Below are 25998 nucleotides of genomic sequence, written 5' to 3'. Positions count from 1 at the left end.
GACTGGCCTGCACAGATCCCGGACTTCATTCAACCCCTTGGGTAAAAACCTCCCTGCGCTTTGTGGTTGGATCTGTACTTGAAATCCACTGCTCGATTGAGGGACCTTACAGATAATTGTATGTGTGTGGGGTACAGAGATGAGGTAGTCATTCAAAAGTCATGTTTTTGTCCATGCAACTTATTATGCGACTTATTCATTTACTCCAGAATTGATTTAGACTTGCAATAACAAAAGGTGTTGAAAACTTATTTGACTCAAGACATTTCAGCTTTTCTTTTTTTATTAATTAGTAAAAGAATAAAAAATAAAATCCACTTTGACATGATGGGGTATTGTGTGTAAGCCAGTGACATAGAAAATCTACATTTAATCCATGTTAAATTCAGGCTGTAAACAACAACAAAATGTGGACAAAGTCAAGGGGTGTGAATACTTTCTGAAGGCTCTGTATATTTACTTAATGAGACAATACAAATGTGACTAAAATATGACTAAAACGATAAGGCATTTAGTTGACTAAAATGGACCAATCTTTGTCATTTTGACAAAAACTAGACTAATTTATTATTCAAATTACAAAAATGTGACCAAGATTTAATTATATTTTAGTCAAAATGACTAAGACTAAATGTAAAAGTGCCAAAATTAACACTGGTTTTGGTTAATAAGTGATTGTCAGGTACATTGTGGTTGTGTTTTGGTTGGGTTGTGGTCATTTACATTTTGGTTGTGACCAGTCATTGTTTCAAGCATCACTCCTGTTTAAGCTTGGTCAGCTCCCAGCGTCCCTCTCCACACAGTTTCAATGAGACGTCATGGTACTGGAGGGGGAACAGTCAGAAGGGTCTTAATAACACATTCATAACCCTTCATACCACATTCATAACCCTTCATACCACATTCATAACCCTTCATAACACATACCACATTCATAACCCTTCATAACACATTTATAACCCTTCATAACCCTTCATACCACATTCATAACCCTTCATACCACATTCATAACCCTTCATACCACATTCATAACCCTTCATAACACATACCACATTCATAACCCTTCATACCACATTCATAACCCTTCATACCACATTCATAACCCTTCATAACACATTCATAACCCTTCATAACACATACCACATTCATAACCCTTCATAACACATGTATAACCCTTCATAACCCTTCATACCACATTCATAACCCTTCATACCACATTCATACCACATTCATAACCCTTCATACCACATTCATAACCCTTCATAACACATTCATAACCCTTCATAACACATTCATAACCCTTCATAACACATTCATAACCCTTCATACCACATTCATACCACATACCACATTCATAACCCTGCATACCACATTCATACCACATACCACATTCATAACCCTTCATACCACATTCATAACCCTTCATACCACATTCATAACCCTTCATAACACATTCATAACCCTTCATACCCCTTCATAACACATTTATAACCCTTCATACCACATTCATAACCCTTCATAACACATTCATAACCCTTCATAACACATTCATAACCCTTCATAACACATTCATAACCCTTCATACCACATTCATAACCCTTCATACCACATTCATAACCCATTCATAACCCTTCATACCACATACCACATTCATAACCCTTCATACCACATTCATAACCCTTCATACCACATTCATAACCCTTCATAACACATTCATAACCCTTCATACCACATTCATAACCCATTCATAACTTCATACCACATAAAAAACCCTTCATAACACATTTATAACCCTTCATACCACATTCATAACCCTTCATAGTCACATTCATAACCCTTTAACACATTCATAACCCTTCATAACACATTCATAACCCTTCATAACACATTCATAACCCTTCATAACACATTCATAACCCTTCATACCACATTCATAACCCTTCATACCACATTCATACCACATTCATAACCCTTCATACCACATTCATAACCCTTCATAACACATTCATAACCCTTCATAACACATACCACATTCATAACCCTTCATACCACATTCATAACCCTTCATACCACATTCATAACCTTTCATAACACATAAATACCACATTCATATCCCTTCATAACACATTCACATGCACTACTTAATACTTATGTCAACTTGTGTACCTTCTCCAGGCTTTTGCGGTGTCCCAGGCTGACCAGGGTCATTCCCAGCTGCTTACAGCCTCGGTACATCTGCCCCTCTGCGTCCTCTGTTAGGGCACTGGTCGCCTCGTCCAACACTGGCACGCACACGCACACGCACACACACCACAGGGAGTTAGCACTAGCCTCAGTCAACACTGACAAAAAAAAAATAATAATAATTCAATTTCCTGTTTAGTCACTGATTCTTGTATTTGATGTCTTGAATCAACCAACAGTTGAAATAGAGTTGATCTCCACCGTAGTTCTAATCATTACACACTCAGATACATTGTATCATACGGTCAGCATCGATGGTAACGTGGGTCGGCAACAGACCTGCGTATTTAGGCTGCAGGTAGAAGAGTCGGGCAAAGCAAAGCCTCTGCATCTCCCCTGGAGACAGAACATCATACCTGCAGAGAGACAGGAGTGTCAGCCATTTCATTCCACAATCTAAAGCCATCTGCCCCTGGAGACAGAAGAGACACACAGAAAGAGAGAGAGAGACAGAGAGAGAGACAGGGGGAGAGACAGGGGGAGAGACAGGGGGAGAGAGAGAGAGACAGGGAGAGAGAGAAAGAGAGAGAGAGAAAAGAGAGAGAGAAAGAGAGAGAGAGAGAGAAGAGAGAGACAGAGCGAGAGAGAGACGGAGAGCGAGAGACGGAGAGAGACAGAGAGGTCAGCCTGATGTACCATCAGAGCCAACATTATTGGCACCCTTTATAAAGATGAGAAAAAAATAAATCTGTAAAATAACAAATACTCCTATCTTTTTAAGATTTTTTAAAATGTTTTTTTATTACTTGTTAAAACAAAATATTTTTCTCTGAGCAACTGTAGTTAGTAATCAAATCAAATCACATTTTATTGGGTCACATACACATGGTTAGCAGATGTTAATGCGAGTGTAGCGAAATGCATTGTGCTTCTAGTTCCGACAGTGGAGTAATATCTAACAAGTAATCTAACAATTCCACAACAACTACCTAATACACCGGCATAGACGAGATGCAATAGATGGTATAAAATACAGCATATACATCTGGGATGAGTAACGCAAGATGTGTAAACATCCTTAATAAAAGTGACTAGTGATCCATTTGTTAGAGTGGCCAATGATTCCAGGTCTGTACGTAGGCATGTAGTAGCATACAATACAGCTCAATATCTGTATTGGTTATGTTAAAAGTCTTTTATCTTTATCAAATGGTGCCCATCATTTTGGACGTGACTGTATACATGTACTGTAGTAACTACGGGTTCCAGAAAGTCAAGACCACATTTGTTTGTTCCTTACCAGTTCCAGTCTACAGGCTCATCCAGTCCTCCTGTCCTCTTCAGGAGACTAGACTAGAACATAAGAGAGGGGGGTCATATCCTTAGAATTAACGTAAATACAGGAAAAATATACAGAGTAAAACTGTAAGTGGGGCGGCAGGGTAGCCTAGTGGTTAGAGTGGAGGGGCGGCAGGGTAACCTAGTGGTTAGAGTGGAGGGGCGGCAGGGTAGCCTAGTGGTTAGAGTGGAGGGGCGGCAGGGTAACCTAGTGGTTAGAGTGGAGGGGCGGCAGCGTAGCCTAGTGGTTAGAGGTGAGGGGCGGCAGGGTAACCTAGTGGTTAGAGGTGAGGGGCGGCAGGGCAGCCTAGTGGTTAGAGTGGAGGGCGGCAGGGTAGCCTAGTGGTTAGAGTGGAGGGGCGGCAGGGTAGCCTAGTGGTTAGAGTGGAGGGGCGGCAGCGTAGCCTAGTGGTTAGAGGTGAGGGGCGGCAGGGTAACCTAGTGGTTAGAGGTGAGGGGCGGCAGGGCAGCCTAGTGGTTAGAGTGGAGGGGCGGCAGGGTAGCCTAGTGGTTAGAGTGGAGGGGCGGCAGGGTAGCCTAGTGGTTAGAGGTGAGGGGTGGCAGGGTAACCTAGTGGTTAGAGTGGAGGGGCGGCAGGGCAGCCTAGTGGTTAGAGTGGAGGGGCGGCAGGGTAGCCTCGTGGTTAGAGGAGGGGCGGCAGGGTAGCCTAGTGGTTAGAGTGGAGGGGCGGCAGGGTAGCCTCGTGGTTAGAGTGGAGGGGCGGCAGGGTAGCCTAGTGGTTAGAGTGTAGGGGCGGCAGGGTAACCTAGTGGTTAGAGTGGAGGGCGGCAGGGTAGCCTAGTGGTTAGAGTGGAGGGGCGGCAGGGTAGCCTCGTGGTTAGAGTGGAGGGGCGGCAGGGTAGCCTAGTGGTTAGAGGGGAGGGGCGGCAGGGTAGCCTAGTGGTTAGAGAGGAGGGGCGGCAGGGTAGCCTAGTGGTTAGAGTGGAGGGGCGGCAGGGTAGCCTAGTGGTTAGAGGTGAGGGGCGGCAGGGTAACCTAGTGGTTAGAGGTGAGGGGCGGCAGGGTAACCTAGTGGTTAGATTGGAGGGGTGGCAGGGTAGCCTAGTGGTTAGAGTGGAGGGGTGGCAGGGTAGCCTAGTGGTTAGAGTGGAGGGGCGGCAGGGTAGCCTAGTGGTTAGAGTGGAGGGGTGGCAGGGTAACCTAGTGGTTAGAGGTGAGGGGCGGCAGGGTAACCTAGTGGTTAGAGTGGAGGGGCGGCAGGGTAACCTAGTGGTTAGAGTGGAGGGGCGGCAGCGTAACCTAGTGGTTAGAGTGGAGGGCGGCAGGTAGCCTAGTGGTTAGAGGTGAGGGACGGCAGGGTAGCCTAGTGGTTAGGGTGGAGGGGCGGCAGATTAGCCTAGTGGTTAGAGGTGAGGGGCGGCAGGGTAGCCTAGTGGTTAGAGTGGAGGGGCGGCAGGTAGCCTAGTGGTTAGAGTGGAGGGGCGGCAGGGTAGCCTAGTGGTTAGAGTGGAGGGGCGGCAGGGTAGCCTAGTGGTTAGAGTGGAGGGGCGGCAGCGTAGCCTAGTGGTTAGAGTGGAGGGGCGGCAGGTAGCCTCGTGGTTAGAGTGGAGGGGTGGCAGGGTAGCCTAGTGGTTAGAGTGGAGGGGCAGGAAGGTAGCCTAGTGGTTAGAGTGGAGGGGCGGCAGGGTAGCCTAGTGGTTAGAGTGGACGGGCGGCAGGGTAACCTCGTGGTTAGAGTGGAGGGGTGGCAGGGTAGCCTAGTGGTTAGAGTGGAGGGGCGGCAGGGTAACCTAGTGGTTAGAGTGGAGGGGCGGCAGGGTAGCCTAGTGGTTAGAGTGGAGGGGCGGCAGGGTAGCCTCGTGGTTAGAGTGGAGGGGCGGCAGCGTAGCCTAGTGGTTAGAGTGGAGGGGCGGCAGGGTAGCCTAGTGGTTAGAGTGGAGGGGCGGCAGCGTAGCCTAGTGGTTAGAGTGGAGGGGCGGCAGGTAGCCTAGTGGTTAGAGGTGAGGGGTGGCAGGGTAGCCTAGTGGTTAGAGTGGAGGGGCGGCAGGTAGCCTAGTGGTTAGAGTGGAGGGGCGGCAGGTAGCCTAGTGGTTAGAGTGGAGGGGCTGCAGGTAGCCTAGTGATTAGAGTGGAGGGGTGGCAGGGTAGCCTAGTGGTTAGAGTGGAGGGGCGGCAGGTAGCCTAGTGGTTAGAGTGGAGGGGCGGCAGGTAGCCTAGTGGTTAGAGTGGAGGGGCGGCAGGGTAGCCTAGTGGTTAGAGTGGAGGGGCGGCAGATTAGCCTAGTGGTTAGAGTGTAGGGGCGGCAGGGTAGCCTAGTGGTTAGAGTGGAGGGGTGGCAGGGTAGCCTAGTGGTTAGAGTGGAGGGGCGGCAGGTAGCCTAGTGGTTAGAGTGGAGGGGCGGCAGGTAGTCTAGTGGTTAGAGTGGAGGGGCGGCAGCGTAGCCTAGTGGTTAGAGTGGAGGGCGGCAGGGTAGCCTCGTGGTTAGAGTGGAGGGGCGGCAGGTAGCCTAGTGGTTAGAGTGGAGGGGCGGCAGATTAGCCTAGTGGTTAGAGTGGAGGGGCGGCAGGGTAGCCTAGTGGTTAGAGTGGAGGGCGGCAGGGTAGCCTAGTGGTTAGAGTGGAGGGGCGGCAGGGTAGCCTAGTGGTTAGAGTGGAGGGGCGGCAGGGTAGCCTAGTGGTTAGAGTGGAGGGGCGGCAGGGTAGCCTAGTGGTTAGAGGTGAGGGGCGGCAGGGTAGCCTAGTGGTTAGAGGTGAGGGGCGGCAGGGTAGCCTAGTGGTTAGAGCGTTGGACTAGTTAACCGGAAGGTTGAAAGTTCAAACCCCAGAGCTGACAAGGTACAAATTGGTCGTTCTGCCCCTGTTCCTAGGCCATCATTGAAAATAAGAATTTGTTCTTAACTGACTTGCCTCGTTAAATAAAAGGTAAAATAAAAATAAAAAAGTATGTTAATATACACTTACCACTCCAGCTAGTTCCAGGTACTGTATGATTCTCTCATCGTCCACTGACCCTGTGAAAAGACAACCGTTATGGCTTCAACAGTGAGAAGTTTTTTTTGGCTATGACTATTGCCTCCTCGTGACACTTTCTGTCAAAATGTCAAAATGTGTCCCTGAGAAGGCCATTTTCACAAGACCATACCTGATACAGGGTAGATCTCCTTCAGAGGGTAGATCACCTGTTGAAGAGAGAGAAAAAACAAGTTAGTTAAATTTTGTTACACTGGTGCGATCTTCCTCAAAGTAGGAATGGACAAAACAAACAAATTAATGTTTTCTAGCTGTTCTCTGAGCGTTCCGTCTGTCAGGTAGGGTTTCTGGGTAATATAGTAATTACCTGTTCTCTGAGCGTTCAGTCTGTCAGGTAGGGTTTCTGGGTAATATAGTAATTACCTGTTCTCTGAGTGTTCCGTCTGTCAGGTAGGGTTTCTGGGTAATATAGTAATTACCTGTTCTCTGAGTGTTCCGTCTGTCAGGTAGGGTTTCTGGGTAATATAGTAATTACCTGTTCTCTGAGTGTTCCGTCTGTCAGGTAGGGTTTCTGGGTAATATAGTAATTACCTGTTCTCTGAGTGTTCCGTCTGTCAGGTAGGGTTTCTGGGTAATATAGTAATTACCTGTTCTCTGAGTGTTCCGTCTGTCAGGTAGGGTTTCTGGGTAATATAGTAATTACCTGTTCTCTGAGCGTTCCGTCTGTCAGGTAGGGTTTCTGGGTAATATAGTAATTACCTGTTCTCTGAGTGTTCCGTCTGTCAGGTAGGGTTTCTGGGTAATATAGTACTTACCTGTTCTCTGAGTGTTCCGTCTGTCAGGTAGGGTTTCTGAGGCAGAAAGAGGATTCCCCTGGGACCGAAACACGTCGTCATCTGGACATAGCCGCTGTCGGCCTCCCACAGGCGGTTCAGGACCCTCAGTAGGGAGGTCTTCCCAGTGCCTGTGTTTCGGGATGAGCCATAGACTTCGTTAGATGACTCTTCTTTGTATCTGTCCCATTAGGTCATCTGTGAGAACATGGGCAGCAGCATTGCGGCCATCTCCATACACTCGTAAAACTGACTATCCTACTGATCCTCGACTTCGGCGATGTCATTTACAAAATACCCCTACCTCTATATTATACCTGTCTACTCCTACCTGTATATTATACCTGTCTACTCCTACCTGTATATTATACCAGTCTACCCCAACCACTATATTATACCAGTCTACCCCAACCACTATATTATACCTGTCTACTCCTACCTGTATATTATACCCGTCTACCCCTACCTGTATATTATACCAGTCTACCCCAACCACTATATTATACCAGTCTACCCCAACCACTATATTATACCAGTCTACCCCAACCACTATATTATACCAGTCTACCCCAACCACTATATTATACCAGTCTACCCCAACCACTATATTATACCAGTCTACCCCAACCACTATATTATACCAGTCTACCCCAACCACTATATTATACCAGTCTACCCCAACCACTATATTATACCAGTCTACCCCAACCACTATATTATACCAGTCTACCCCAACCACTATATTATACCAGTCTACCCCAACCACTATATTATACCAGTCTACCCCAACCACTATATTATACCAGTCTACCCCAACCACTATATTATACCAGTCTACCCCAACCACTATATTATACCAGTCTACCCCAACCACTATATTATACCAGTCTACCCCAACCACTATATTATACCAGTCTACCCCAACCACTATATTATACCAGTCTACCCCAACCACTATATTATACCAGTCTACCCCAACCACTATATTATACCAGTCTACCCCAACCACTATATTATACCAGTCTACCCCAACCACTATATTATACCAGTCTACCCCAACCACTATATTATACCAGTCTACCCCAACCACTATATTATACCAGTCTACCCCAACCACTATATTATACCAGTCTACCCCAACCACTATATTATACCAGTCTACCCCAACCACTATATTATACCAGTCTACCCCAACCACTATATTATACCAGTCTACCCCAACCACTATATTATACCAGTCTACCCCAACCACTATATTATACCAGTCTACACCTACCTGTATATTATACCTGTCTACCCCTACCTGTATATTATACCTGTCTACCCCTACCTGTCTATTATACCTGTCTACCCCTACCTCTATATTATAATATACCTGTCTACCCTACCTGTATATTATACCTGTCTACCCCTACCTGTATATTATACCAGTCTACCCCTACCTGTATATTATAATATACCAGTCCACCCCTACCTGTATATTATACCTGTCTACCCCTACCTGTATATTATAATATACCTGTCTACCCCTACCTGTATATTATACCTGTCTACCCCTACCTGTATATTATACCTGTCTACCCCTACCTGTATATTATACCCGTCTACCCCTACCTGTATATTATACCTGTCTACCCCTACCTGTATATTATACCTGTCTACCCCTACCTGTATATTATACCTGTCTACCCCTACCTGTATATTATACCTGTCTACCCCTACCTGTATATTATACCTGTCTACCCCTACCTGTATATTATACCTGTCTACCCCTACCTGTATATTATACCTGTCTACCCCTACCTGTATATTATACCTGTCTACCCCTACCTGTATATTATACCTGTCTACCCCTACCTGTATATTATACCTGTCTACCCCTACCTGTATATTATACCTGTCTACCCCTACCTGTATATTATACCTGTCTACCCCTACCTGTATATTATACCTGTCTACCCCTACCTGTATATTATACCTGTCTACCCCTACCTGTATATTATACCTGTCTACCCCTACCTGTATATTATACCTGTCTACCCCTACCTGTATATTATACCTGTCTACCCCTACCTGTATATTATAATATACCTGTCTACCCCTACCTGTATATTATACCAGTCTACCCTACCTGTATATTATACCTGTCTATCCCTACCTGTATATTATACCTGTCTATCCCTACCTGTATATTATACCTGTCTATCCCTACCTGTATATTATACCTGTCTATCCCTACCTGTATATTATACCTGTCTACCCCTACCTGTATATTATAATATACCCGTCTACCCTACGTGTATATTATACCTGTCTACCCCTACCTGTATATTATAATATATCAGTCTACCCCTACCTGTATATTATAATATTCCTGTCTACCCCTACCTGTATATTATAATATACCTGTCTACCCCTACCTGTATATTATACCCGTCTACCCCTACCTGTATATTATACCTGTCTACCTACCTGTCTATTATACCCGTCTACCCCTACCTGTATATTATAATATACCTGTCTACTCCTACCTGTATATTATAATATACCTGTCTACCCCTACCTGTATATTATAATATACCTGTCTACCCCTACCTGTATATTATAATATACCTGTCTACCCCTACCTGTATATTATAATATACCTGTCTACCCCTACCTGTATATTATAATATACCTGTCTACTCCTACCTGTATATTATAATATACCTGTCTACCCCTACCTGTATATTATAATATACCTGTCTACCCCTACCTGTATATTATAATATACCTGTCTACCCCTACCTGTATATTATAATATACCTGTCTACCCCTACCTGTATATTATAATATACATGTCTACCCCTACCTGTATATTATAATATACCTGTCTACCCTACCTGTATATTATAATATACCTGTCTACCCCTACCTGTATATTATAATATACCTGTCTACCCTACCTGTATATTATACCTGTCTACCCCTACCTGTATATTATAATATACCTGTCTAGCCCTACCTGTATATTATAATATACCTGTCTACCCCTACCTGTATATTATAATATACCAGTCTACCCTACATTATACCTGTCTACCCCTACCTGTATATTATTATACCTGTCTACCCCTACCTGTATATTATAATATACCAGTCTACCCCTACCTGTATATTATAATATACCAGTCTACCCTACCTGTATATTATACCTGTCTACCCCTACCTGTATATTATACCTGTCTACCCCTACCTGTATATTATACCTGTCTACCGCTACCTGTATATTATAATATTCCTGTCTACCCCTACCTGTATATTATACCTGTCTACCCCTACCTGTATATTATACCTGTCTACCCCTACCTGTATATTATACCTGTCTACCCCTACCTGTATATTATACCTGTCTACCCCTACCTGTATATTATAATATTCCTGTCTACCCCTACCTGTATATTATAATATTCCTGTCTACCCCTACCTGTATATTATACCTGTCTACCCCTACCTGTATATTATACCTGTCTACCCCTACCTGTATATTATACCTGTCTACCCCTACCTGTATATTATACCTGTCTACCCCTACCTGTATATTATACCTGTCTACCCCTACCTGTATATTATACCTGTCTACCCCTACCTGTATATTATACCTGTCTACCCCTACCTGTATATTATACCTGTCTACCCCTACCTGTATATTATACCTGTCTACCGCTACCTGTATATTATAATATTCCTGTCTACCCCTACCTGTATATTATACCTGTCTACCCCTACCTGTATATTATACCTGTCTACCTACCTGTGTTTCCCACCACCAGCAGATTGGAGCCCTGGCTGATCTTGATACTCAGCTCTTCAACCAGCAGCTGCTCAGAGAAGGGACTCTTGTAGGACACACAGTCCAGGATGAAGGCTGTGTCTACTGGACCACTGTGGACCTTGTCACTGGATGGAGAGGGGAGGAGCAGTTAGCCTAGTGGTTAGCAGGTAGCCTAGTGGTTAGCAGGTAGCCTAGAAGGTAGCCTAGTGGTTAGCAGGTAGCCTAGCAGGTAGCCTAGTGGTTAGCAGGTAGCCTAGCAGGTAGCCTAGTGGTTAGCAGGTAGCCTAGCAGGTAGCCTAGTGGTTAGCAGGTAGCCTAGCAGGTAGCGGTTAGTGGTGGTTAAGAGCATTGTGAGCATTGTGCCAGTAACCAAAAGGTCGATGTGCTCTTGAGCAAGGCACCCCAACCCTAATTGCTCCTGTATGTCATTCTGGATAAGAGCCTCTGCAAAATGACTAAAATGTAAAAAGGCCAAACATAGGAGAGAAAATCTTTAGCCATGTTCCTTTCAGCGTTCTCCGCTTTGTGATTGCACTCGTAATCCTCCCTTCAAAACTCATTCCTGTGCTCTGAGTACTCTGGAGCATGGAAGCTTAACGGAACATACTGCAGCCTGTTAGAGTACTCTGGAGCATGGAAGCCTAACGGAACATACTGCAGCCTGTTAGAGTACTCTGGAGCATGGAAGCCTAACGAAACATACTGCAGCCTGTTAGAGTACTCTGGAGCATGGAAGCTTAACGAAACATACTGCAGCCTGTTAGAGTACTCTGGAGCATGGAAGCTTAACGAAACATACTGCAGCCTGTTAGAGTACTCTGGAGCATGGAAGCCTAACGGAACATACTGCAGCCTGTTAGAGTACTCTGGAGCATGGAAGCCTAACGAAACATACTGCAGCCTGTTAGAGTACTCTGGAGCATGGAAGCTTAATGAAACATACTGCAGCCTGTTAGAGTACTCTGGAGCATGGAAGCCTAACGAAACATACTGCTGTTGTTTTACCTGTCAAAGTCGTAGGAATCTCCTGATGCAGGGTCGTAGTCACAACGTGTCCTCAAGATATCATCCATTACTTCCCTTAGCTCTCCTATCCTGCCCACAACACACACAGCATGACAATAAGCTTCTGGGTGTTACTACACACACACCACAACACACACAGCATGACAATAAGCTTCTGGGTGTTACTACACACACACACACCACACACACACACACACGGTTGATCAGTATGCGTAATGTTACCTGTGGGTGTATCCAGCCACATCTGACAGAGTGGTAGACAGGTCTATTAGCTGACTGAAGCAGCTTATCAAGTAGATACATACAAAGGCATTCTGAGGGAGAGAGAGGGGTGAGAGAGAGAGAGAGAGAGAGCAGATAGGTGAGAGAGAGAGAGCGCAGATAGAGGTGTGAGAGAGAGAGAGCGCAGATAGAGGTGAGAGAGAGAGAGAGAGCAGATAGGAGAGAGAGAGAGAGCGCAGATAGAGGTGTGAGAGAGAGAGAGAGCGCAGATAGGTGAGAGAGAGCAGATAGAGGTGAGAGAAAGAGAGAGCAGAGAGAGAGAGAGCAGAGAGAGAGCAGAGAGGGCGAGAGAGAGAGATTTGTGACTGTGTGTGGTCAGGCACTGCAAGGCAGAATAAGAGAAAGTATTGACGGACCCCGTATATAAAGGTCCCCTAGTTCAGGATCATTATGAACCTGTACATTTAACATTTAAGTCATTTAGCAGACGCTCTTATCCAGAGCGACTTACAAATTGTAAACCTGCTCTGTTCTCTTCCTCTCCAAAACAGGACATTACATACAGTGACTTAGAGACAACCTTTTTAATGTATAGCATATGGTATATACTGCCACCCAGAGGATAGAGGCGGTAATGACAGTAATGAGGGCATGGAAGACTAAGTAATCTGTGGAGAGAGAGGGGGAAAAACAGTGGCCTACCTTACTGATGAGGACACTGTCCCCTGGGCTACTGTACCGAACTGATGAGGACACTGTCCCCTGGGCTACTGTACCGAACTGATGAGGACACTGTCCCCTGGGCTACTGTACCGAACTGATGAGGACACTGTCCCCTGGGCTACTGTACCTTACTGATGAGGACACTGTCCCCTGGGCTACTGTACCGAACTGATGAGGACACTGTCCCCTGGGCTACTGTACCGAACTGATGAGGACACTGTCCCCTGGGCTACTGTACCGAACTGATGAGGACACTGTCCCCTGGGCTACTGTACCTTACTGATGAGGACACTGAGCTCCACCTGAACTACTGTACCTTACTGATGAGGACACTGTCCCCTGAACTACTGTACCTTACTGATGAGGACACTGTCCCCTGAACTACTGTACCTTACTGATGAGGACACTGTCCCCTGGGCTACTGTACCTTACTGATGAGGACACTGAGCTCCACCCGAACTACTGTACCTTACTGATGAGGACACTGTCCCCTGGGCTACTGTACCTTACTGATGAGGACACTGTCCCCTGGGCTACTGTACCTTACTGATGAGGACACTGTCCCCTGGGCTACTGTACCTTACTGATGAGGACACTGTCCCCTGGGCTACTGTACCTTACTGATGAGGACACTGTCCCCTGGGCTACTGTACCTTACTGATGAGGACACTGAGCTCCACCTGAACTACTGTACCTTACTGATGAGGACACTGTCCCCTGAACTACTGTACCTTACTGATGAGGACACTGAGCTCCACCTGAACTACTGTACCTTACTGATGAGGACACTGTCCCCTGGGCTACTGTACCTTACTGATGAGGACACTGTCCCCTGGGCTACTGTACCTTACTGATGAGGACACTGTCCCCTGGGCTACTGTACCTTACTGATGAGGACACTGTCCCCTGGGCTACTGTACCTTACTGATGAGGACACTGTCCCCTGGGCTACTGTACCTTACTGATGAGGACACTGAGCTCCACCCGAACTACTGTACCTTACTGATGAGGACACTGTCCCCTGGGCTACTGTACCTTACTGATGAGGACACTGTCCCCTGGGCTACTGTACCTTACTGATGAGGACACTGTCCCCTGGGCTACTGTACCTTACTGATGAGGACACTGTCCCCTGGGCTACTGTACCTTACTGATGAGGACACTGAGCTCCACCTGAACTACTGTACCTTACTGATGAGGACACTGTCCCCTGAACTACTGTACCTTACTGATGAGTACACTGAGCTCCACCTGAACTACTGTACCTTACTGATGAGGACACTGTCCCCTGGGCTACTGTACCTTACTGATGAGGACACTGTCCCCTGGGCTACTGTACCTTACTGATGAGGACACTGTCCCCTGGGCTACTGTACCTTACTGATGAGGACACTGAGCTCCACCTGAACTACTGTACCTTACTGATGAGGACACTGTCCCCTGAACTACTGTACCTTACTGATGAGGACACTGAGCTCCACCTGAACTACTGTACCTTACTGATGAGGACACTGTCCCCTGGGCTACTGTACCTTACTGATGAGGACACTGAGCTCCACCTGAACTACTGTACCTTACTGATGAGGACACTGCCCCCTGAACTACTGTACCTTACTGATGAGGGCACTGAGCTCCACCCGAACTACTGTACCTTACTGATGAGGACACTGTCCCCTGGGCTACTGTACCTTACTGATGAGGACACTGTCCCCTGGGCTACTGTACCTTACTGATGAGGACACTGTCCCCTGGGCTACTGTACCTTACTGATGAGGACACTGAGCTCCACCTGAACTACTGTACCTTACTGATGAGGACACTGCCCCCTGAACTACTGTACCTTACTGATGAGGGCACTGAGCTCCCCTGGACTGAGGTTGTTATAAACACCCGAAAAGATGGGGATGGAGATAATGATGTAGCTGAGGATACCACCCAGGTAGTCAAAGGTGTTCACTCCAACTGAGAGAGGAGGAGAGGACAGCAGAGGAGAAAGGAGGAGAGGAGGGCGGGAGAGGAAGAGAGGAGGAGAGGACAGCAGAGGAGAGAGGAGGAGAGGAGGAGGTGGGCGGGAGAGGAAGAGAGGAGGAGGTGGGCGGGAGAGGAAGAGAGGAGGAGAGGAGGAGAGGACAGCAGAGGAGAGGAGGGCGGGAGAGGAAGAGAGGAGGAGAGGACAGCAGAGGAGAGAGGAGGAGAGGACAGCAGAGGAGAGAGGAGGAGAGGACAGCAGAGGAGAGAGGAGGAGAGGAGGGCGGAAGAGGAAGAGAGGAGGAGAGGAGGAGGTGGGCGGAAGAGGAAGAGAGGAGAGAATAGGGTGGAGGAGGAGGAGAAAAGAGAGGAGGGTTGTTTAGATCCTACCATTTGCATTAGGAGAATTCTAGAGGTCATCATTTCAGATGAACGGAGAATTAAATTGTTATTTTTTTTTAAAGACAATCAATCAGACGTACGTGTGTGTGAGTGTGAGTGTGTGTGTGTGAGTGTGTGTGTGTCCTTACTGTACAGCCAGAGTTCCTTGTTCATCAGACTCTTCTGGCAGCGCAGCAGCGTCTGCAGTCTCCTGTCTGTCCTCATGTGTTCCACTATGCCAGCTCTGTATTCAGGTTAAACAGCACAGACCACTACGTCTTAATGCATAGACACAAGACGGACAAATCATATCACGGTCCAACCCCCATGGGGCTGACTGACCTGTAGAAAGCGGCAGACTCGGCGTTGGACCGGATTTGCATGTGCTTGAACCTGGAAGTAAAAACCCAGTCACTTCATTGGTCACCTCACTTTAAAAAAAAATGTTCACGTGAAAGTACAGCCTATCACGTCCCATATCCTACGTATCTATAATATTACCAGGTAACACAGTTGGCAGGATGTTTGCTAACTACATTCAAACTAAGGGTGTACATATCATTCCTGTACCTGAAGTCTCCCTCCAGTTTCTCCTGTTCAAACAGAGTCGACACAATTGGCCCCATGAGGATTTTATTGGTGATAGTCCCCACTATGAAGTAGCCAAAGATACTAACAGGACCGATCCAGCCAGTGCTACAGGGATGGAGGGGGAGAAGATGGAGAGGGGGATAAGGGGGAGAAGATGGAGGGGGATAAGGGAGAAGATTGAGAGGGGGATAGGGGGAGAAGATGGAGGGGGATAAGGGTGAAGAGATGGAGAGGGGGATAAGGGTGAAGAGATGGAGAGGGGATAAGGGTGAAGAGATGGAGAGGGGATAAGGGTGAACAGATGGAGAGGGGGATAAGGGTGAAGAGATGGAGAGGGGGATAAGGGTGAAGAGATGGAGAGGGGGATAAGGGGGAAGAGATGGAGAGGGGATAAGGGTGAACAGATGGAGAGGGGGATAAGGGTGAACAGATGGAGAGGGGGATAAGGGTGAACAGATGGAGAGGGGGATAAGGGTGAAGAGATGGAGAGGGGGATAAGGGTGAAGAGATGGAGAGGGGGATAAGGGTGAAGATGGAGAGGGGGGGTAAGGGGGAAGAGATGGAGAGGGGGATAAGGGTGAAGAGATGGAGAGGGGGATAAGGGTGAAGAGATGGAGAGGGGGATAAGGGAGAAGAGATGGAGAGGGGGATAAGGGTGAAGATGGAGAGGGGGATAAGGGTGAAGAGATGGAGAGGGGGATAAGGGTGAAGAGATGGAGAGGGGGATAAGGGTGAAGATGGAGAGGGGGATAAGGGTGAAGAGATGGAGAGGGGGATAAGGGTGAAGAGATGGAGAGGGGGATAAGGGTGAAGAGATGGAGAGGGGGATAAGGGTGAAGAGATGGAGAGGGGGATAAGGGTGAAGAGATGGAGAGGGGGATAAGGGTGAAGAGATGGAGAGGGGGATAAGGGTGAAGAGATGGAGAGGGGGATAAGGGTGAAGAGATGGAGAGGGGGATAAGGGTGAAGAGATGGAGAGGGGGATAAGGGTGAAGAGATGGAGAGGGGGATAAGGGTGAAGAGATGGAGAGGGGGATAAGGGTGAAGAGATGGAGAGGGGGATAAGGGTGAAGAGATGGAGAGGGGGATAAGGGTGAAGAGATGGAGAGGGGGATAAGGGTGAAGAGATGGAGAGGGGGATAAGGGTGAAGAGATGGGGGGGGATAAGGGGGAAGAGATGGGGGGGGGATAAGGGTGAAGAGATGGGGAGGGGGATAAGGGTGAAGAGATGGAGAGGGGGATAAGGGTGAAGAGATGGAGAGGGGGATAAGGGTGAAGAGATGGAGAGGGGGATAAGGGTGAAGAGATGGAGAGGGGGATAAGGGTGAAGAGATGGAGAGGGGGATAAGGGGGAAGAGATGGAGAGGGGGATAAGGGGGAAGAGATGGAGAGGGGGATAAGGGTGAACAGATGGAGAGGGGGGATAAGGGTGAACAGATGGAGAGGGGGATAAGCGTGAAGAGATGGAGAGGGGGATAAGGGTGAAGAGATGGAGAGGGGGATAAGGGTGAAGAGATGGAGAGGGGGATAAGGGTGAAGAGATGGAGAGGGGGATAAGGGTGAAGAGATGGAGAGGGGGATCGGGGAGAAGAGATGGAGAGGGGGATAAGGGTGAACATATGGAGAGGGGGATAAGAGAGAAGAGATGGAGAGGGGGATAAGGGTGAAGAGATGGAGGGGGATCAGGGGGAAGAGATGGAGAGGGGATAAGGGGGGGGAGGAGACATGAGTGAAGGATAGAAAAATGCAAACATCTCTTTTTTTTTAGTCAGCTGTTGCTTTCCATGCTAACCACATATCAATGGTAGTCCTATTCCATGTCATGTCCATGCAAATGTCTTCAATCAGACTGAGGCGCTTATACTCACCTATGAGGTACTGCCATATAATGCATTCAGACCAGTAGTAATATTGGCAGGTGTAGTAGACCAGGGTACTAACCTGTAGTAATATTGGTAGGTGTAGAAGACCAGGGTACTAACCTGTAGTAATATTGGTAGGTGTAGAAGACCAGGGTACTAACCTGTAGTAATATTGGTAGGTGTAGTAGACCAGGGTACTAACCTGTAGTAATATTGGTAGGTGTAGTAGACCAGGGTACTAACCTGTAGAAACATTGGTAGGTGTAGTAGACCAGGGTACTAACCTGTAGAAACATTGGTAGGTGTAGAAGACCAGGGTACTAACCTGTAGTAGTATTGGTAGGTGTAGAAGACCAGGGTACTAACCTGTAGAAACATTGGTAGGTGTAGTAGACCAGGGTACTAACCTGTAGTAATATTGGTAGGTGTAGAAGACCAGGGTACTAACCTGTAGTAATATTGGTAGGTGTAGTAGACCAGGGTACTAACCTGTAGAAACATTGGTAGGTGTAGTAGACCAGGGTACTAACCTGTAGTAACATTGGTAGGTGTAGTAGACCAGGGTACTAACCTGTAGAAACATTGGTAGGTGTAGTAGACCAGGGTACTAACCTGTAGTAATATTGGTAGGTGTAGTAGACCAGGGTACTAACCTGTAGTAATATTGGTAGGTGTAGAAGACCAGGGTACTAACCTGTAGTAGTATTGGTAGGTGTAGAAGACCAGGGTACTAACCTGTAGAAACATTGGTAGGTGTAGTAGACCAGGGTACTAACCTGTAGTAATATTGGTAGGTGTAGAAGACCAGGGTACTAACCTGTAGAAACATTGGTAGGTGTAGTAGACCAGGGTACTAACCTGTAGTAGTATTGGTAGGTGTAGAAGACCAGGGTACTAACCTGTAGTAATATTGGTAGGTGTAGTAGACCAGGGTACTAACCTGTAGTAATATTGGTAGGTGTAGTAGACCAGGGTACTAACCTGTAGAAACATTGGTAGGTGTAGTAGACCAGGGTACTAACCTGTAGTAATATTGGTAGGTGTAGAAGACCAGGGTACTAACCTGTAGAAACATTGGTAGGTGTAGTAGACCAGGGTACTAACCTGTAGTAATATTGGTAGGTGTAGTAGACCAGGGTACTAACCTGTAGTAATATTGGTAGGTGTAGAAGACCAGGGTACTAACCTGTAGAAACATTGGTAGGTGTAGTAGACCAGTGTACTAACCTGTAGTAATATTGGTAGGTGTAGAAGACCAGGGTACTAACCTGTAGTAATATTGGTAGGTGTAGTAGACCAGGGTACTAACCTGTAGTAATATTGGTAGGTGTAGTAGACCAGGGTACTAACCTGTAGAAACATTGGTAGGTGTAGTAGACCAGGGTACTAACCTGTAGAAACATTGGTAGGTGTAGTAGACCAAGGTGAATGGAGAGATGATCAATCTGCTGACCATGGTGCTCATCTGTTTACATAACCTCTCTGTGTCCTGACTGATTCGCTGGTCTCTGGAAACACACACATATTTAAATCACACGGACACACACACACTTCAAATCTGTAAATTGTCAAATGAGTGAGAGAGGAGAGGTTGAGGCTATGTCAGTGTGTGTGTGTGTGTGTGTGTGTGTATGTATGTATGTATGTATGTATGTATGTATGTATGTATGTATGTATATGTATGTATGCATGCATGTGTGTGTGTGTGTGTATGTATATGTATGTATGTGTGTATATGTATATGTATGTATATGTGTGTGTGTATGTATATGTATGTATGTATGTGTGTGTGTGTGTGTGTATATGTATGTATGTATGTATGTATGTATGTATGTGTGTATGTATGTGTGTGTGTGTGCACGCGTACGGGTTATCAATGTCCTCTCTGAGCACGTTGAGTGTGTAGTAAACATTCCCCTGGAAGTAAGCTCTGTGGAGACTCTCTGTTAAAGACTTCCTCCAACTCACAGACATCAGACTGCAGATATACTGGTCCACACTCTTCAACTAGGGGAGAGAGAGAGAGAGAAAAATATATTTAACCTGTATTCAAATTGGTTGGGTGAATTTCAAGACAATAAGTCAAAATCTTCACATTCAGAAAATAGCTGATTTTGTAACTTATGAGGTTCAGTCCAGCTGAGTTAACACAATTTCTCCCTTGATACCCAATTCCTGAATGACAACTATGCCTAGATTACGCAATGACGAGTGCACTTTCAGGTCGGGTCCTATAACACCCAGTCAGTAGTTGGAATGACCTCATAAAAAACAGTCACACAGCAGTCAGTGGTTGGAATGACCTCATAAAAAACAGTCACACAGCCAGTCAGTGGTTGGAATGACCTCATAAAAAACAGTCACAGCCAGTCAGTGGTTGGAATGACCTCATAAAAAACAGTCACACAGCCAGTCAGTGGTTGGAATGACCTCATAAAAAACAGTCACACAGCAGTCAGTGGTTGGAATGACCTCATAAAAAACAGTCACACAGCCAGTCAGTGGTTGGAATGACCTCATAAAAAACAGTCACACAGCCAGTCAGTGGTTGGAATGACCTCATAAAAAACAGTCACACAGCCAGTCAGTGGTTGGAATGACCTCATAAAAAACAGTCACACAGCAGTCAGTGGTTGGAATGACCTCATAAAAAACAGTCACACAGCAGTCAGTGGTTGGAATGACCTCATAAAAAACAGTCACACAGCCAGTCAGTGGTTGGAATGACCTCATAAAAAACAGTCACACAGCAGTCAGTGGTTGGAATGACCTCATAAAAAACAGTCACACAGCAGTCAGTGGTTGGAATGACCTCATAAAAAACAGTCACACAGCCAGTCAGTGGTTGGAATGACCTCATAAAAAACAGTCACACAGCCAGTCAGTGGTTGGAATGACCTCATAAAAAACAGTCACACAGCAGTCAGTGGTTGGAATGACCTCATAAAAAACAGTCACACACCCAGTGAGTGGTTGGAATGACCTCATAAAAAACAGTCACACAGCCAGTCAGTGGTTGGAATGACCTCATAAAAAACAGTCACACAGCAGTCAGTGGTTGGAATGACCTCATAAAAAACAGTCACACAGCCAATTAGTGGTTGGAATGACCTCATAAAAAACAGTCACACAGCAGTCAGTGGTTGGAATGACCTCATAAAAAACAGTCACACAGCAGTCAGTGGTTGGAATGACCTCATAAAAAACAGTCACACAGCCAGTCAGTGGTTGGAATGACCTCATAAAAAACAGTCACACAGCCAGTCAGTGAAGTGTATTTGCTGACATTGTAGTCAGTCCCTTTCAGCATGGACCCCAGCTAACAATTCTAAGGGGATAGAACGTTTTTGTAATGTTCTCCTGATGTGCGAGCGTCCAGTGTTCCGTTAGTTGTAGTGAAAAATCGATGTATTTTAAGTGAAAATCTCCGGAGAACCTATTGAGCATGTTTTGGCGTTAGGAGTTAGGAGAACAATTCCCTCAATGTCAAACAAAACAAAACCTATAAAAACGTGGTTACCGTGTTCTCAGAATATTCTGGAAACGTTTCATGGGATGTTACAAGAACGTCCAGTTTTCTGTGGGTTTTAGGTCGAGGATTCAATCAACGTCCCACCAAACACACGCAGAAAATAGTTGCCGTGTTCTCAGAGAATAATACATTCATGTTTTAGACACGTTTCATTGGTTAGAGCGTTGGACTAGTAACCGAAAGGTTGCAAGTTCGAATCCCCGAGCTGACAAGGTACAAATCTGTCGTTCTGCCCCTGAACAGGCAGTTGACCCACTGTTCCTAGGCCGTCATTGAAAATAACAATTAGTTCTTAACTGACTTACCTCGCTAAATAAAGGTTAAAAAAATAAATTTTTAAAACATTGCAAGAACACTCCCGTGTCCAAGGACGTTTAAAACATGGGACGTTCTGTCATCGTCCCCTGAAGGGTTTTTTGACTTGTTCCGGTGACGTCCCTAAAGACATTTTTAGGACGTCGCCTGATGGTCCTCATGAGACATTTTCTTTCAGATTTAGTTTTTATTACACATCACCCCTTCACTGTTGCCAAGCCTATCGAGGCCCTGATTGGTGAACCACTGATCCATTCACAGCTCTCTGTCTGTTCTGTTAGACATTAAGGGGAATGGTCTCTTGGAAACAGTCCTTGCACATCACTGCAACATTTCTATGAAAACGTTAGGCAACATTCTCTAAATGTTGTGGGAACGTTTGTTGTGAGCCGGGGTAAAACGTGACGGTTATGGAGTGAGAATAAAAAGTTAGTAAATTAAAAATGGTTTCAGGTTGACCACACTGGTGAAGTTGGCAACTGGTCAATGTGCTTGAGAACTAGTGATTTGATTTGATTAGTGAACTACTCACTGTGGAGTTGAGCAGTATAAGCAGGAAGGCCAACCCTGCGAGGTTCTTGAACGCACCATAGTCCTTGTCAGACAGAGCCTCGTAGAACTGACTGGGGATGACTCCCACTTGGTAAATGATCATCTGTTCTGAGGAGAGGGAAGACGAGTCGGCAAAACTGTTAGTGTTGCCTCTCAAATGGCGACCTATTCCCTTCATAGTGCACTACTTTTGATGAGAGCCAATGGGGACCGTGGGTGACATGGTCAAAAGCAATGCACTATAAAGGGAATTTGGGATGCACGTTTAGACTCGTGGCTTGTAAAACAAAAGAGACAAATGCAGCGTATATCTTGAAGAGGCTTTAGTCCCATAACTTTACACAACAACAACAACAACAACAACAACAACAGCTCAGGTTTTCCAGAAATATTTGGTACCTTCTGATTCCAGGAATATTCCAACTAGGATTTTTTAAATATATATTTTTTTAAACTGGGGAATTTTATTTGAAAGTTATGAAGATTTTGCAACCCTAGCTGCAGCCTTGCATTGTGCCTTTGTGATTGATTCATAGATTTGTATTTTATTTTTTAAGTTACGTAGTGAACAATACATTAGTCATCAATAGTCTTACAAACATAACCCTTTCCTCTAATCTGATACCAAGAGCACTAAAGCTCCTGACAGCCATCAGTCAATACAGAGAAGTTGACCTAAATATCTGACTGAGATGTCTTTCAGTTCACCCCAATTACGTCTCCATTTATCTAGTAGGCAGACAACTACAATAATGTGCCCTATCGTCACTTCTCTTGCCAACCCCACATTTATTGATCTCTCCAACATTTGTTTGATCACTGATCGCTTTATTGGAGTACTCTGTTTACCTCAACCTTTTATAAGTTAAGACATCTTTCCCATTTATTTGTGAACATAAAGTGACCTGGAAGCTGACCATACCTGTGAGTGTGACATAAAGTGACCTGGAAGCTGACCATACCTGTGAGTGTGACATAAAGTGACCTGGAAGCTGACCATACCTGTGAGTGTGACATAAAGTGACCTGGAAGCTGACCATACCTGTGAGTGTGACATAAAGTGACCTGGAAGCTGACCATACCTGTGAGTGTGACATAAAGTGACCCCGGAAGCTGACCATACCTGTGAGTGTGACATAAAGTGACCTGGAAGCTGACCATACCTGTGAGTGTGACATAAAGTGACCCGGAAGCTGACCATACCTGTGAGTGTGACATAAAGTGACCCGGAAGCTGACCATACCTGTGAGTGTGACATAAAGTGACCTGGAAGCTGACCATACCTGTGAGTGTGACATAAAGTGACCTGGAAGCTGACCATACCTGTGAGTGTGACATAAAGTGACCTGGAAGCTGACCATACCTGTGAGTGTGACATAAAGTGACCTGGAAGCTGACCATACCTGTGAGTGTGACATAAAGTGACCTGGAAGCTGACCATACCTGTGAGTGTGACATAAAGTGACCTGGAAGCTGACCATACCTGTGAGTGTGACATAAAGTGACCCGGAAGCTGACCATACCTGTGAGTGTGACATAAAGTGACCTGGAAGCTGACCATACCTGTGAGTGTGACATAAAGTGACCCCGGAAGCTGACCATACCTGTGAGTGTGACATAAAGTGACCCCGGAAGCTGACCATACCTGTGAGTGTGACATAAAGTGACCCCGGAAGCTGACCATACCTGTGAGTGTGACATAAAGTGACCTGGAAGCTGACCATACCTGTGAGTGTGACATAAAGTGACCCCGGAAGCTGACCATACCTGTGAGTGTGACATAAAGTGACCCCGGAAGCTGACCATACCTGTGAGTGTGACATAAAGTGACCCGGAAGCTGACCATACCTGTGAGTGTGACATAAAGTGACCCGGAAGCTGACCATACCTGTGAGTGTGACATAAAGTGACCTGGAAGCTGACCATACCTGTGAGTGTGACATAAAGTGACCTGAAGCTGACCATACCTGTGAGTGTGACATAAAGTGACCTGGAAGCTGACCATACCTGTGAGTGTGACATAAAGTGACCTGGAAGCTGACCATACCTGTGAGTGTGACATAAAGTGACCTGGAAGCTGACCATACCTGTGAGTGTGACATAAAGTGACCTGAAGCTGACCATACCTGTGAGTGTGACATAAAGTGACCTGAAGCTGACCATACCTGTGAGTGTGACATAAAGTGACCCCGGAAGCTGACCATACCTGTGAGTGTGACATAAAGTGACCCCGGAAGCTGACCATACCTGTGAGTGTGACATAAAGTGACCCCGGAAGCTGACCATACCTGTGAGTGTGACATAAAGTGACCTGGAAGCTGACCATACCTGTGAGTGTGACATAAAGTGACCCCGGAAGCTGACCATACCTGTGAGTGTGACATAAAGTGACCCCGGAAGCTGACCATACCTGTGAGTGTGACATAAAGTGACCCCGGAAGCTGACCATACCTGTGAGTGTGACATAAAGTGACCTGGAAGCTGACCATACCTGTGAGTGTAACATAAAGTGACCCCGGAAGCTGACCATACCTGTGAGTGTGACATAAAGTGACCTGGAAGCTGACCATACCTGTGAGTGTGACATAAAGTGACCCCGGAAGCTGACCATACCTGTGAGTGTGACATAAAGTGACCCCGGAAGCTGACCATACCTGTGAGTGTGACATAAAGTGACCCCGGAAGCTGACCATACCTGTGAGTGTGACATAAAGTGACCCCGGAAGCTGACCATACCTGTGAGTGTGACATAAAGTGACCCCGGAAGCTGACCATACCTGTGAGTGTGACATAAAGTGACCCCGGAAGCTGACCATACCTGTGAGTGTGACATAAAGTGACCTGGAAGCTGACCATACCTGTGAGTGTGACATAAAGTGACCTGGAAGCTGACCATACCTGTGAGTGTGACATAAAGTGACCCCGGAAGCTGACCATACCTGTGAGTGTGACTCCCACCAACGTCCCCAACATCAGTACGTTCTGACTGGACCATGATGGGAAGAGAACCCTCTGGATGCTGCAGAACCTCTGGACAAACCTCCAGTCTAGTTTGGGCCTTCTGGGTCACACACACACACACACACACACACACACACACATATATATATATATATTATTTGTGGGTCCTGTCATACTAGCTACTAGCACCATACCAGCTACCCATCTCAAAACACCTTGACTGGGCAAACTGGCAGCTAATAGTAGGCTATTGCGTTAGCTAGCTGAACATGAACATTTCTGCTCATGACAAGGCATGACCACAGGTCCAGCCGTAATAGATTAGTTATGTACATTATGGAGCATGCTATTGAAATATAGATCAATATTCTATTGTCAATGTCGATGCACTGAAATAGTCCATTTAAGCAAAAGAGAAAAACATCAAGCCAACACAAACCCACCCACCAGCACCCAGCGGATGAATTAGGACCAATTAATCACCTGTCATGAAGCTGAGCTAATGATTAAAAACACTTACCTTTTCATCCCTTTGCCACTCGCCCTTGCAAGTGGTGGCATCTGCACAGTATTATCCAAATAAAATCACAGTGGGCTATTTTCTGACTTGTATAAACTAACTGGAGATATCAGTGGAGTGATTTCACAACTAGTCCCTGTGAAAGTCACAGTAAGACCACGACAAAAGGTTTAAAATATATATATATAATAACCAGGAAGCAAGCTGCTAAAAATGTCACTGTGAAGTTGGTTTATAACTGACCCA

General features: G+C 46.0%; 2 protein-coding genes and 7 long non-coding RNA genes across 74 annotated transcripts; 3 read left to right on the top strand and 6 right to left on the bottom strand.

The window, feature by feature from the left end:
* Positions 1–265: 265 nt before the first annotated feature.
* Positions 266–25998, bottom strand: abcd4 (ATP-binding cassette, sub-family D (ALD), member 4). Its single transcript, XM_052524387.1, has 19 exons — positions 25753–25998; positions 25211–25329; positions 22252–22379; positions 19740–19879; positions 19264–19380; positions 15990–16115; positions 15762–15812; positions 15569–15663; positions 14911–15032; positions 12348–12439; positions 12105–12194; positions 11079–11224; positions 7268–7416; positions 6625–6661; positions 6444–6493; positions 3485–3537; positions 2524–2600; positions 2167–2282; positions 266–824 (listed from the first exon to the last, which is right to left on the bottom strand). The coding sequence occupies exons 1-19, from the start codon at positions 25791–25793 to the stop codon at positions 756–758; spliced, it is 1818 nt and encodes a 605-aa protein (XP_052380347.1). The 5' UTR covers positions 25794–25998; the 3' UTR covers positions 266–755.
* Positions 879–2026, bottom strand: LOC127931491 (uncharacterized). The gene is made up of 3 exons (XR_008141463.1): positions 1951–2026; positions 1217–1360; positions 879–992 (listed from the first exon to the last, which is right to left on the bottom strand). It is a non-coding gene; the product is annotated as an uncharacterized LOC127931491 (long non-coding RNA).
* On the top strand, positions 3855–4768 carry LOC127931489 (uncharacterized). Its single transcript, XR_008141461.1, has 3 exons — positions 3855–3940; positions 3974–4072; positions 4367–4768. It is a non-coding gene; the product is annotated as an uncharacterized LOC127931489 (long non-coding RNA).
* On the top strand, positions 4816–7256 carry LOC127931486 (uncharacterized). 2 transcript variants are annotated; one of them, XR_008141442.1, is made up of 3 exons: positions 4816–4939; positions 5301–5530; positions 5563–7256. It is a non-coding gene; the product is annotated as an uncharacterized LOC127931486 (long non-coding RNA). The 2 variants fall into 2 exon arrangements; XR_008141441.1 differs by having other exon boundaries at positions 4816–5070; positions 5400–5530.
* On the bottom strand, positions 13054–14878 carry LOC127931482 (uncharacterized). Of its 8 annotated transcripts, none has more exons than XR_008141393.1 (6): positions 14796–14869; positions 14336–14487; positions 13843–14216; positions 13461–13723; positions 13235–13423; positions 13054–13197 (listed from the first exon to the last, which is right to left on the bottom strand). It is a non-coding gene; the product is annotated as an uncharacterized LOC127931482 (long non-coding RNA). The 8 variants fall into 8 exon arrangements; XR_008141394.1 differs by having other exon boundaries at positions 14336–14446; positions 14796–14863; XR_008141392.1 differs by having other exon boundaries at positions 14336–14524; positions 14796–14860.
* On the top strand, positions 17947–19257 carry LOC127931488 (uncharacterized). Of its 5 annotated transcripts, XR_008141458.1 has the most exons (6): positions 17953–18092; positions 18216–18297; positions 18421–18502; positions 18585–18666; positions 18708–18830; positions 18913–19257. It is a non-coding gene; the product is annotated as an uncharacterized LOC127931488 (long non-coding RNA). The 5 variants fall into 5 exon arrangements; XR_008141459.1 differs by lacking the exon at positions 18585–18666 and having other exon boundaries at positions 18462–18543; XR_008141460.1 differs by lacking the exons at positions 18421–18502; positions 18585–18666.
* LOC127931490 (uncharacterized) lies at positions 18046–19221 on the bottom strand. Its single transcript, XR_008141462.1, has 5 exons — positions 19100–19221; positions 18608–18853; positions 18485–18525; positions 18321–18402; positions 18046–18115 (listed from the first exon to the last, which is right to left on the bottom strand). It is a non-coding gene; the product is annotated as an uncharacterized LOC127931490 (long non-coding RNA).
* Positions 20081–21174, bottom strand: LOC127931487 (uncharacterized). Of its 13 annotated transcripts, none has more exons than XR_008141452.1 (4): positions 20685–21174; positions 20474–20600; positions 20260–20387; positions 20081–20218 (listed from the first exon to the last, which is right to left on the bottom strand). It is a non-coding gene; the product is annotated as an uncharacterized LOC127931487 (long non-coding RNA). The 13 variants fall into 13 exon arrangements; XR_008141454.1 differs by lacking the exon at positions 20474–20600 and having other exon boundaries at positions 20260–20302; positions 20345–20473; XR_008141448.1 differs by having other exon boundaries at positions 20260–20473; positions 20558–20727; positions 20771–21174.
* On the bottom strand, positions 22777–25211 carry LOC127931481 (uncharacterized). 42 transcript variants are annotated; one of them, XM_052524349.1, is made up of 7 exons: positions 25130–25193; positions 24786–25048; positions 24437–24745; positions 23795–24079; positions 23515–23754; positions 23395–23434; positions 22777–23353 (listed from the first exon to the last, which is right to left on the bottom strand). In XM_052524349.1, exons 1-7 carry the CDS (start codon positions 25165–25167, stop codon positions 23155–23157), a joined length of 1374 nt encoding a protein of 457 aa, XP_052380309.1. In that variant the 5' UTR covers positions 25168–25193; the 3' UTR covers positions 22777–23154. The 42 variants fall into 42 exon arrangements, 40 of the variants coding, with proteins under 40 accessions (XP_052380309.1, XP_052380307.1, XP_052380313.1 ...); XM_052524347.1 differs by having other exon boundaries at positions 22777–23434; positions 23795–23980; positions 24021–24079; XM_052524353.1 differs by adding an exon at positions 24239–24381 and having other exon boundaries at positions 22777–23434; positions 23795–23997; positions 24583–24745.

Source organism: Oncorhynchus keta, chromosome 8, assembly GCF_023373465.1.
Source record: "Oncorhynchus keta strain PuntledgeMale-10-30-2019 chromosome 8, Oket_V2, whole genome shotgun sequence".
Taxonomy (NCBI): Eukaryota; Metazoa; Chordata; class Actinopteri; order Salmoniformes; family Salmonidae; genus Oncorhynchus; species Oncorhynchus keta.
Note: the sequence above shows the minus strand (reverse complement) of the source record. Positions and strands in the feature narration are given on the sequence as shown.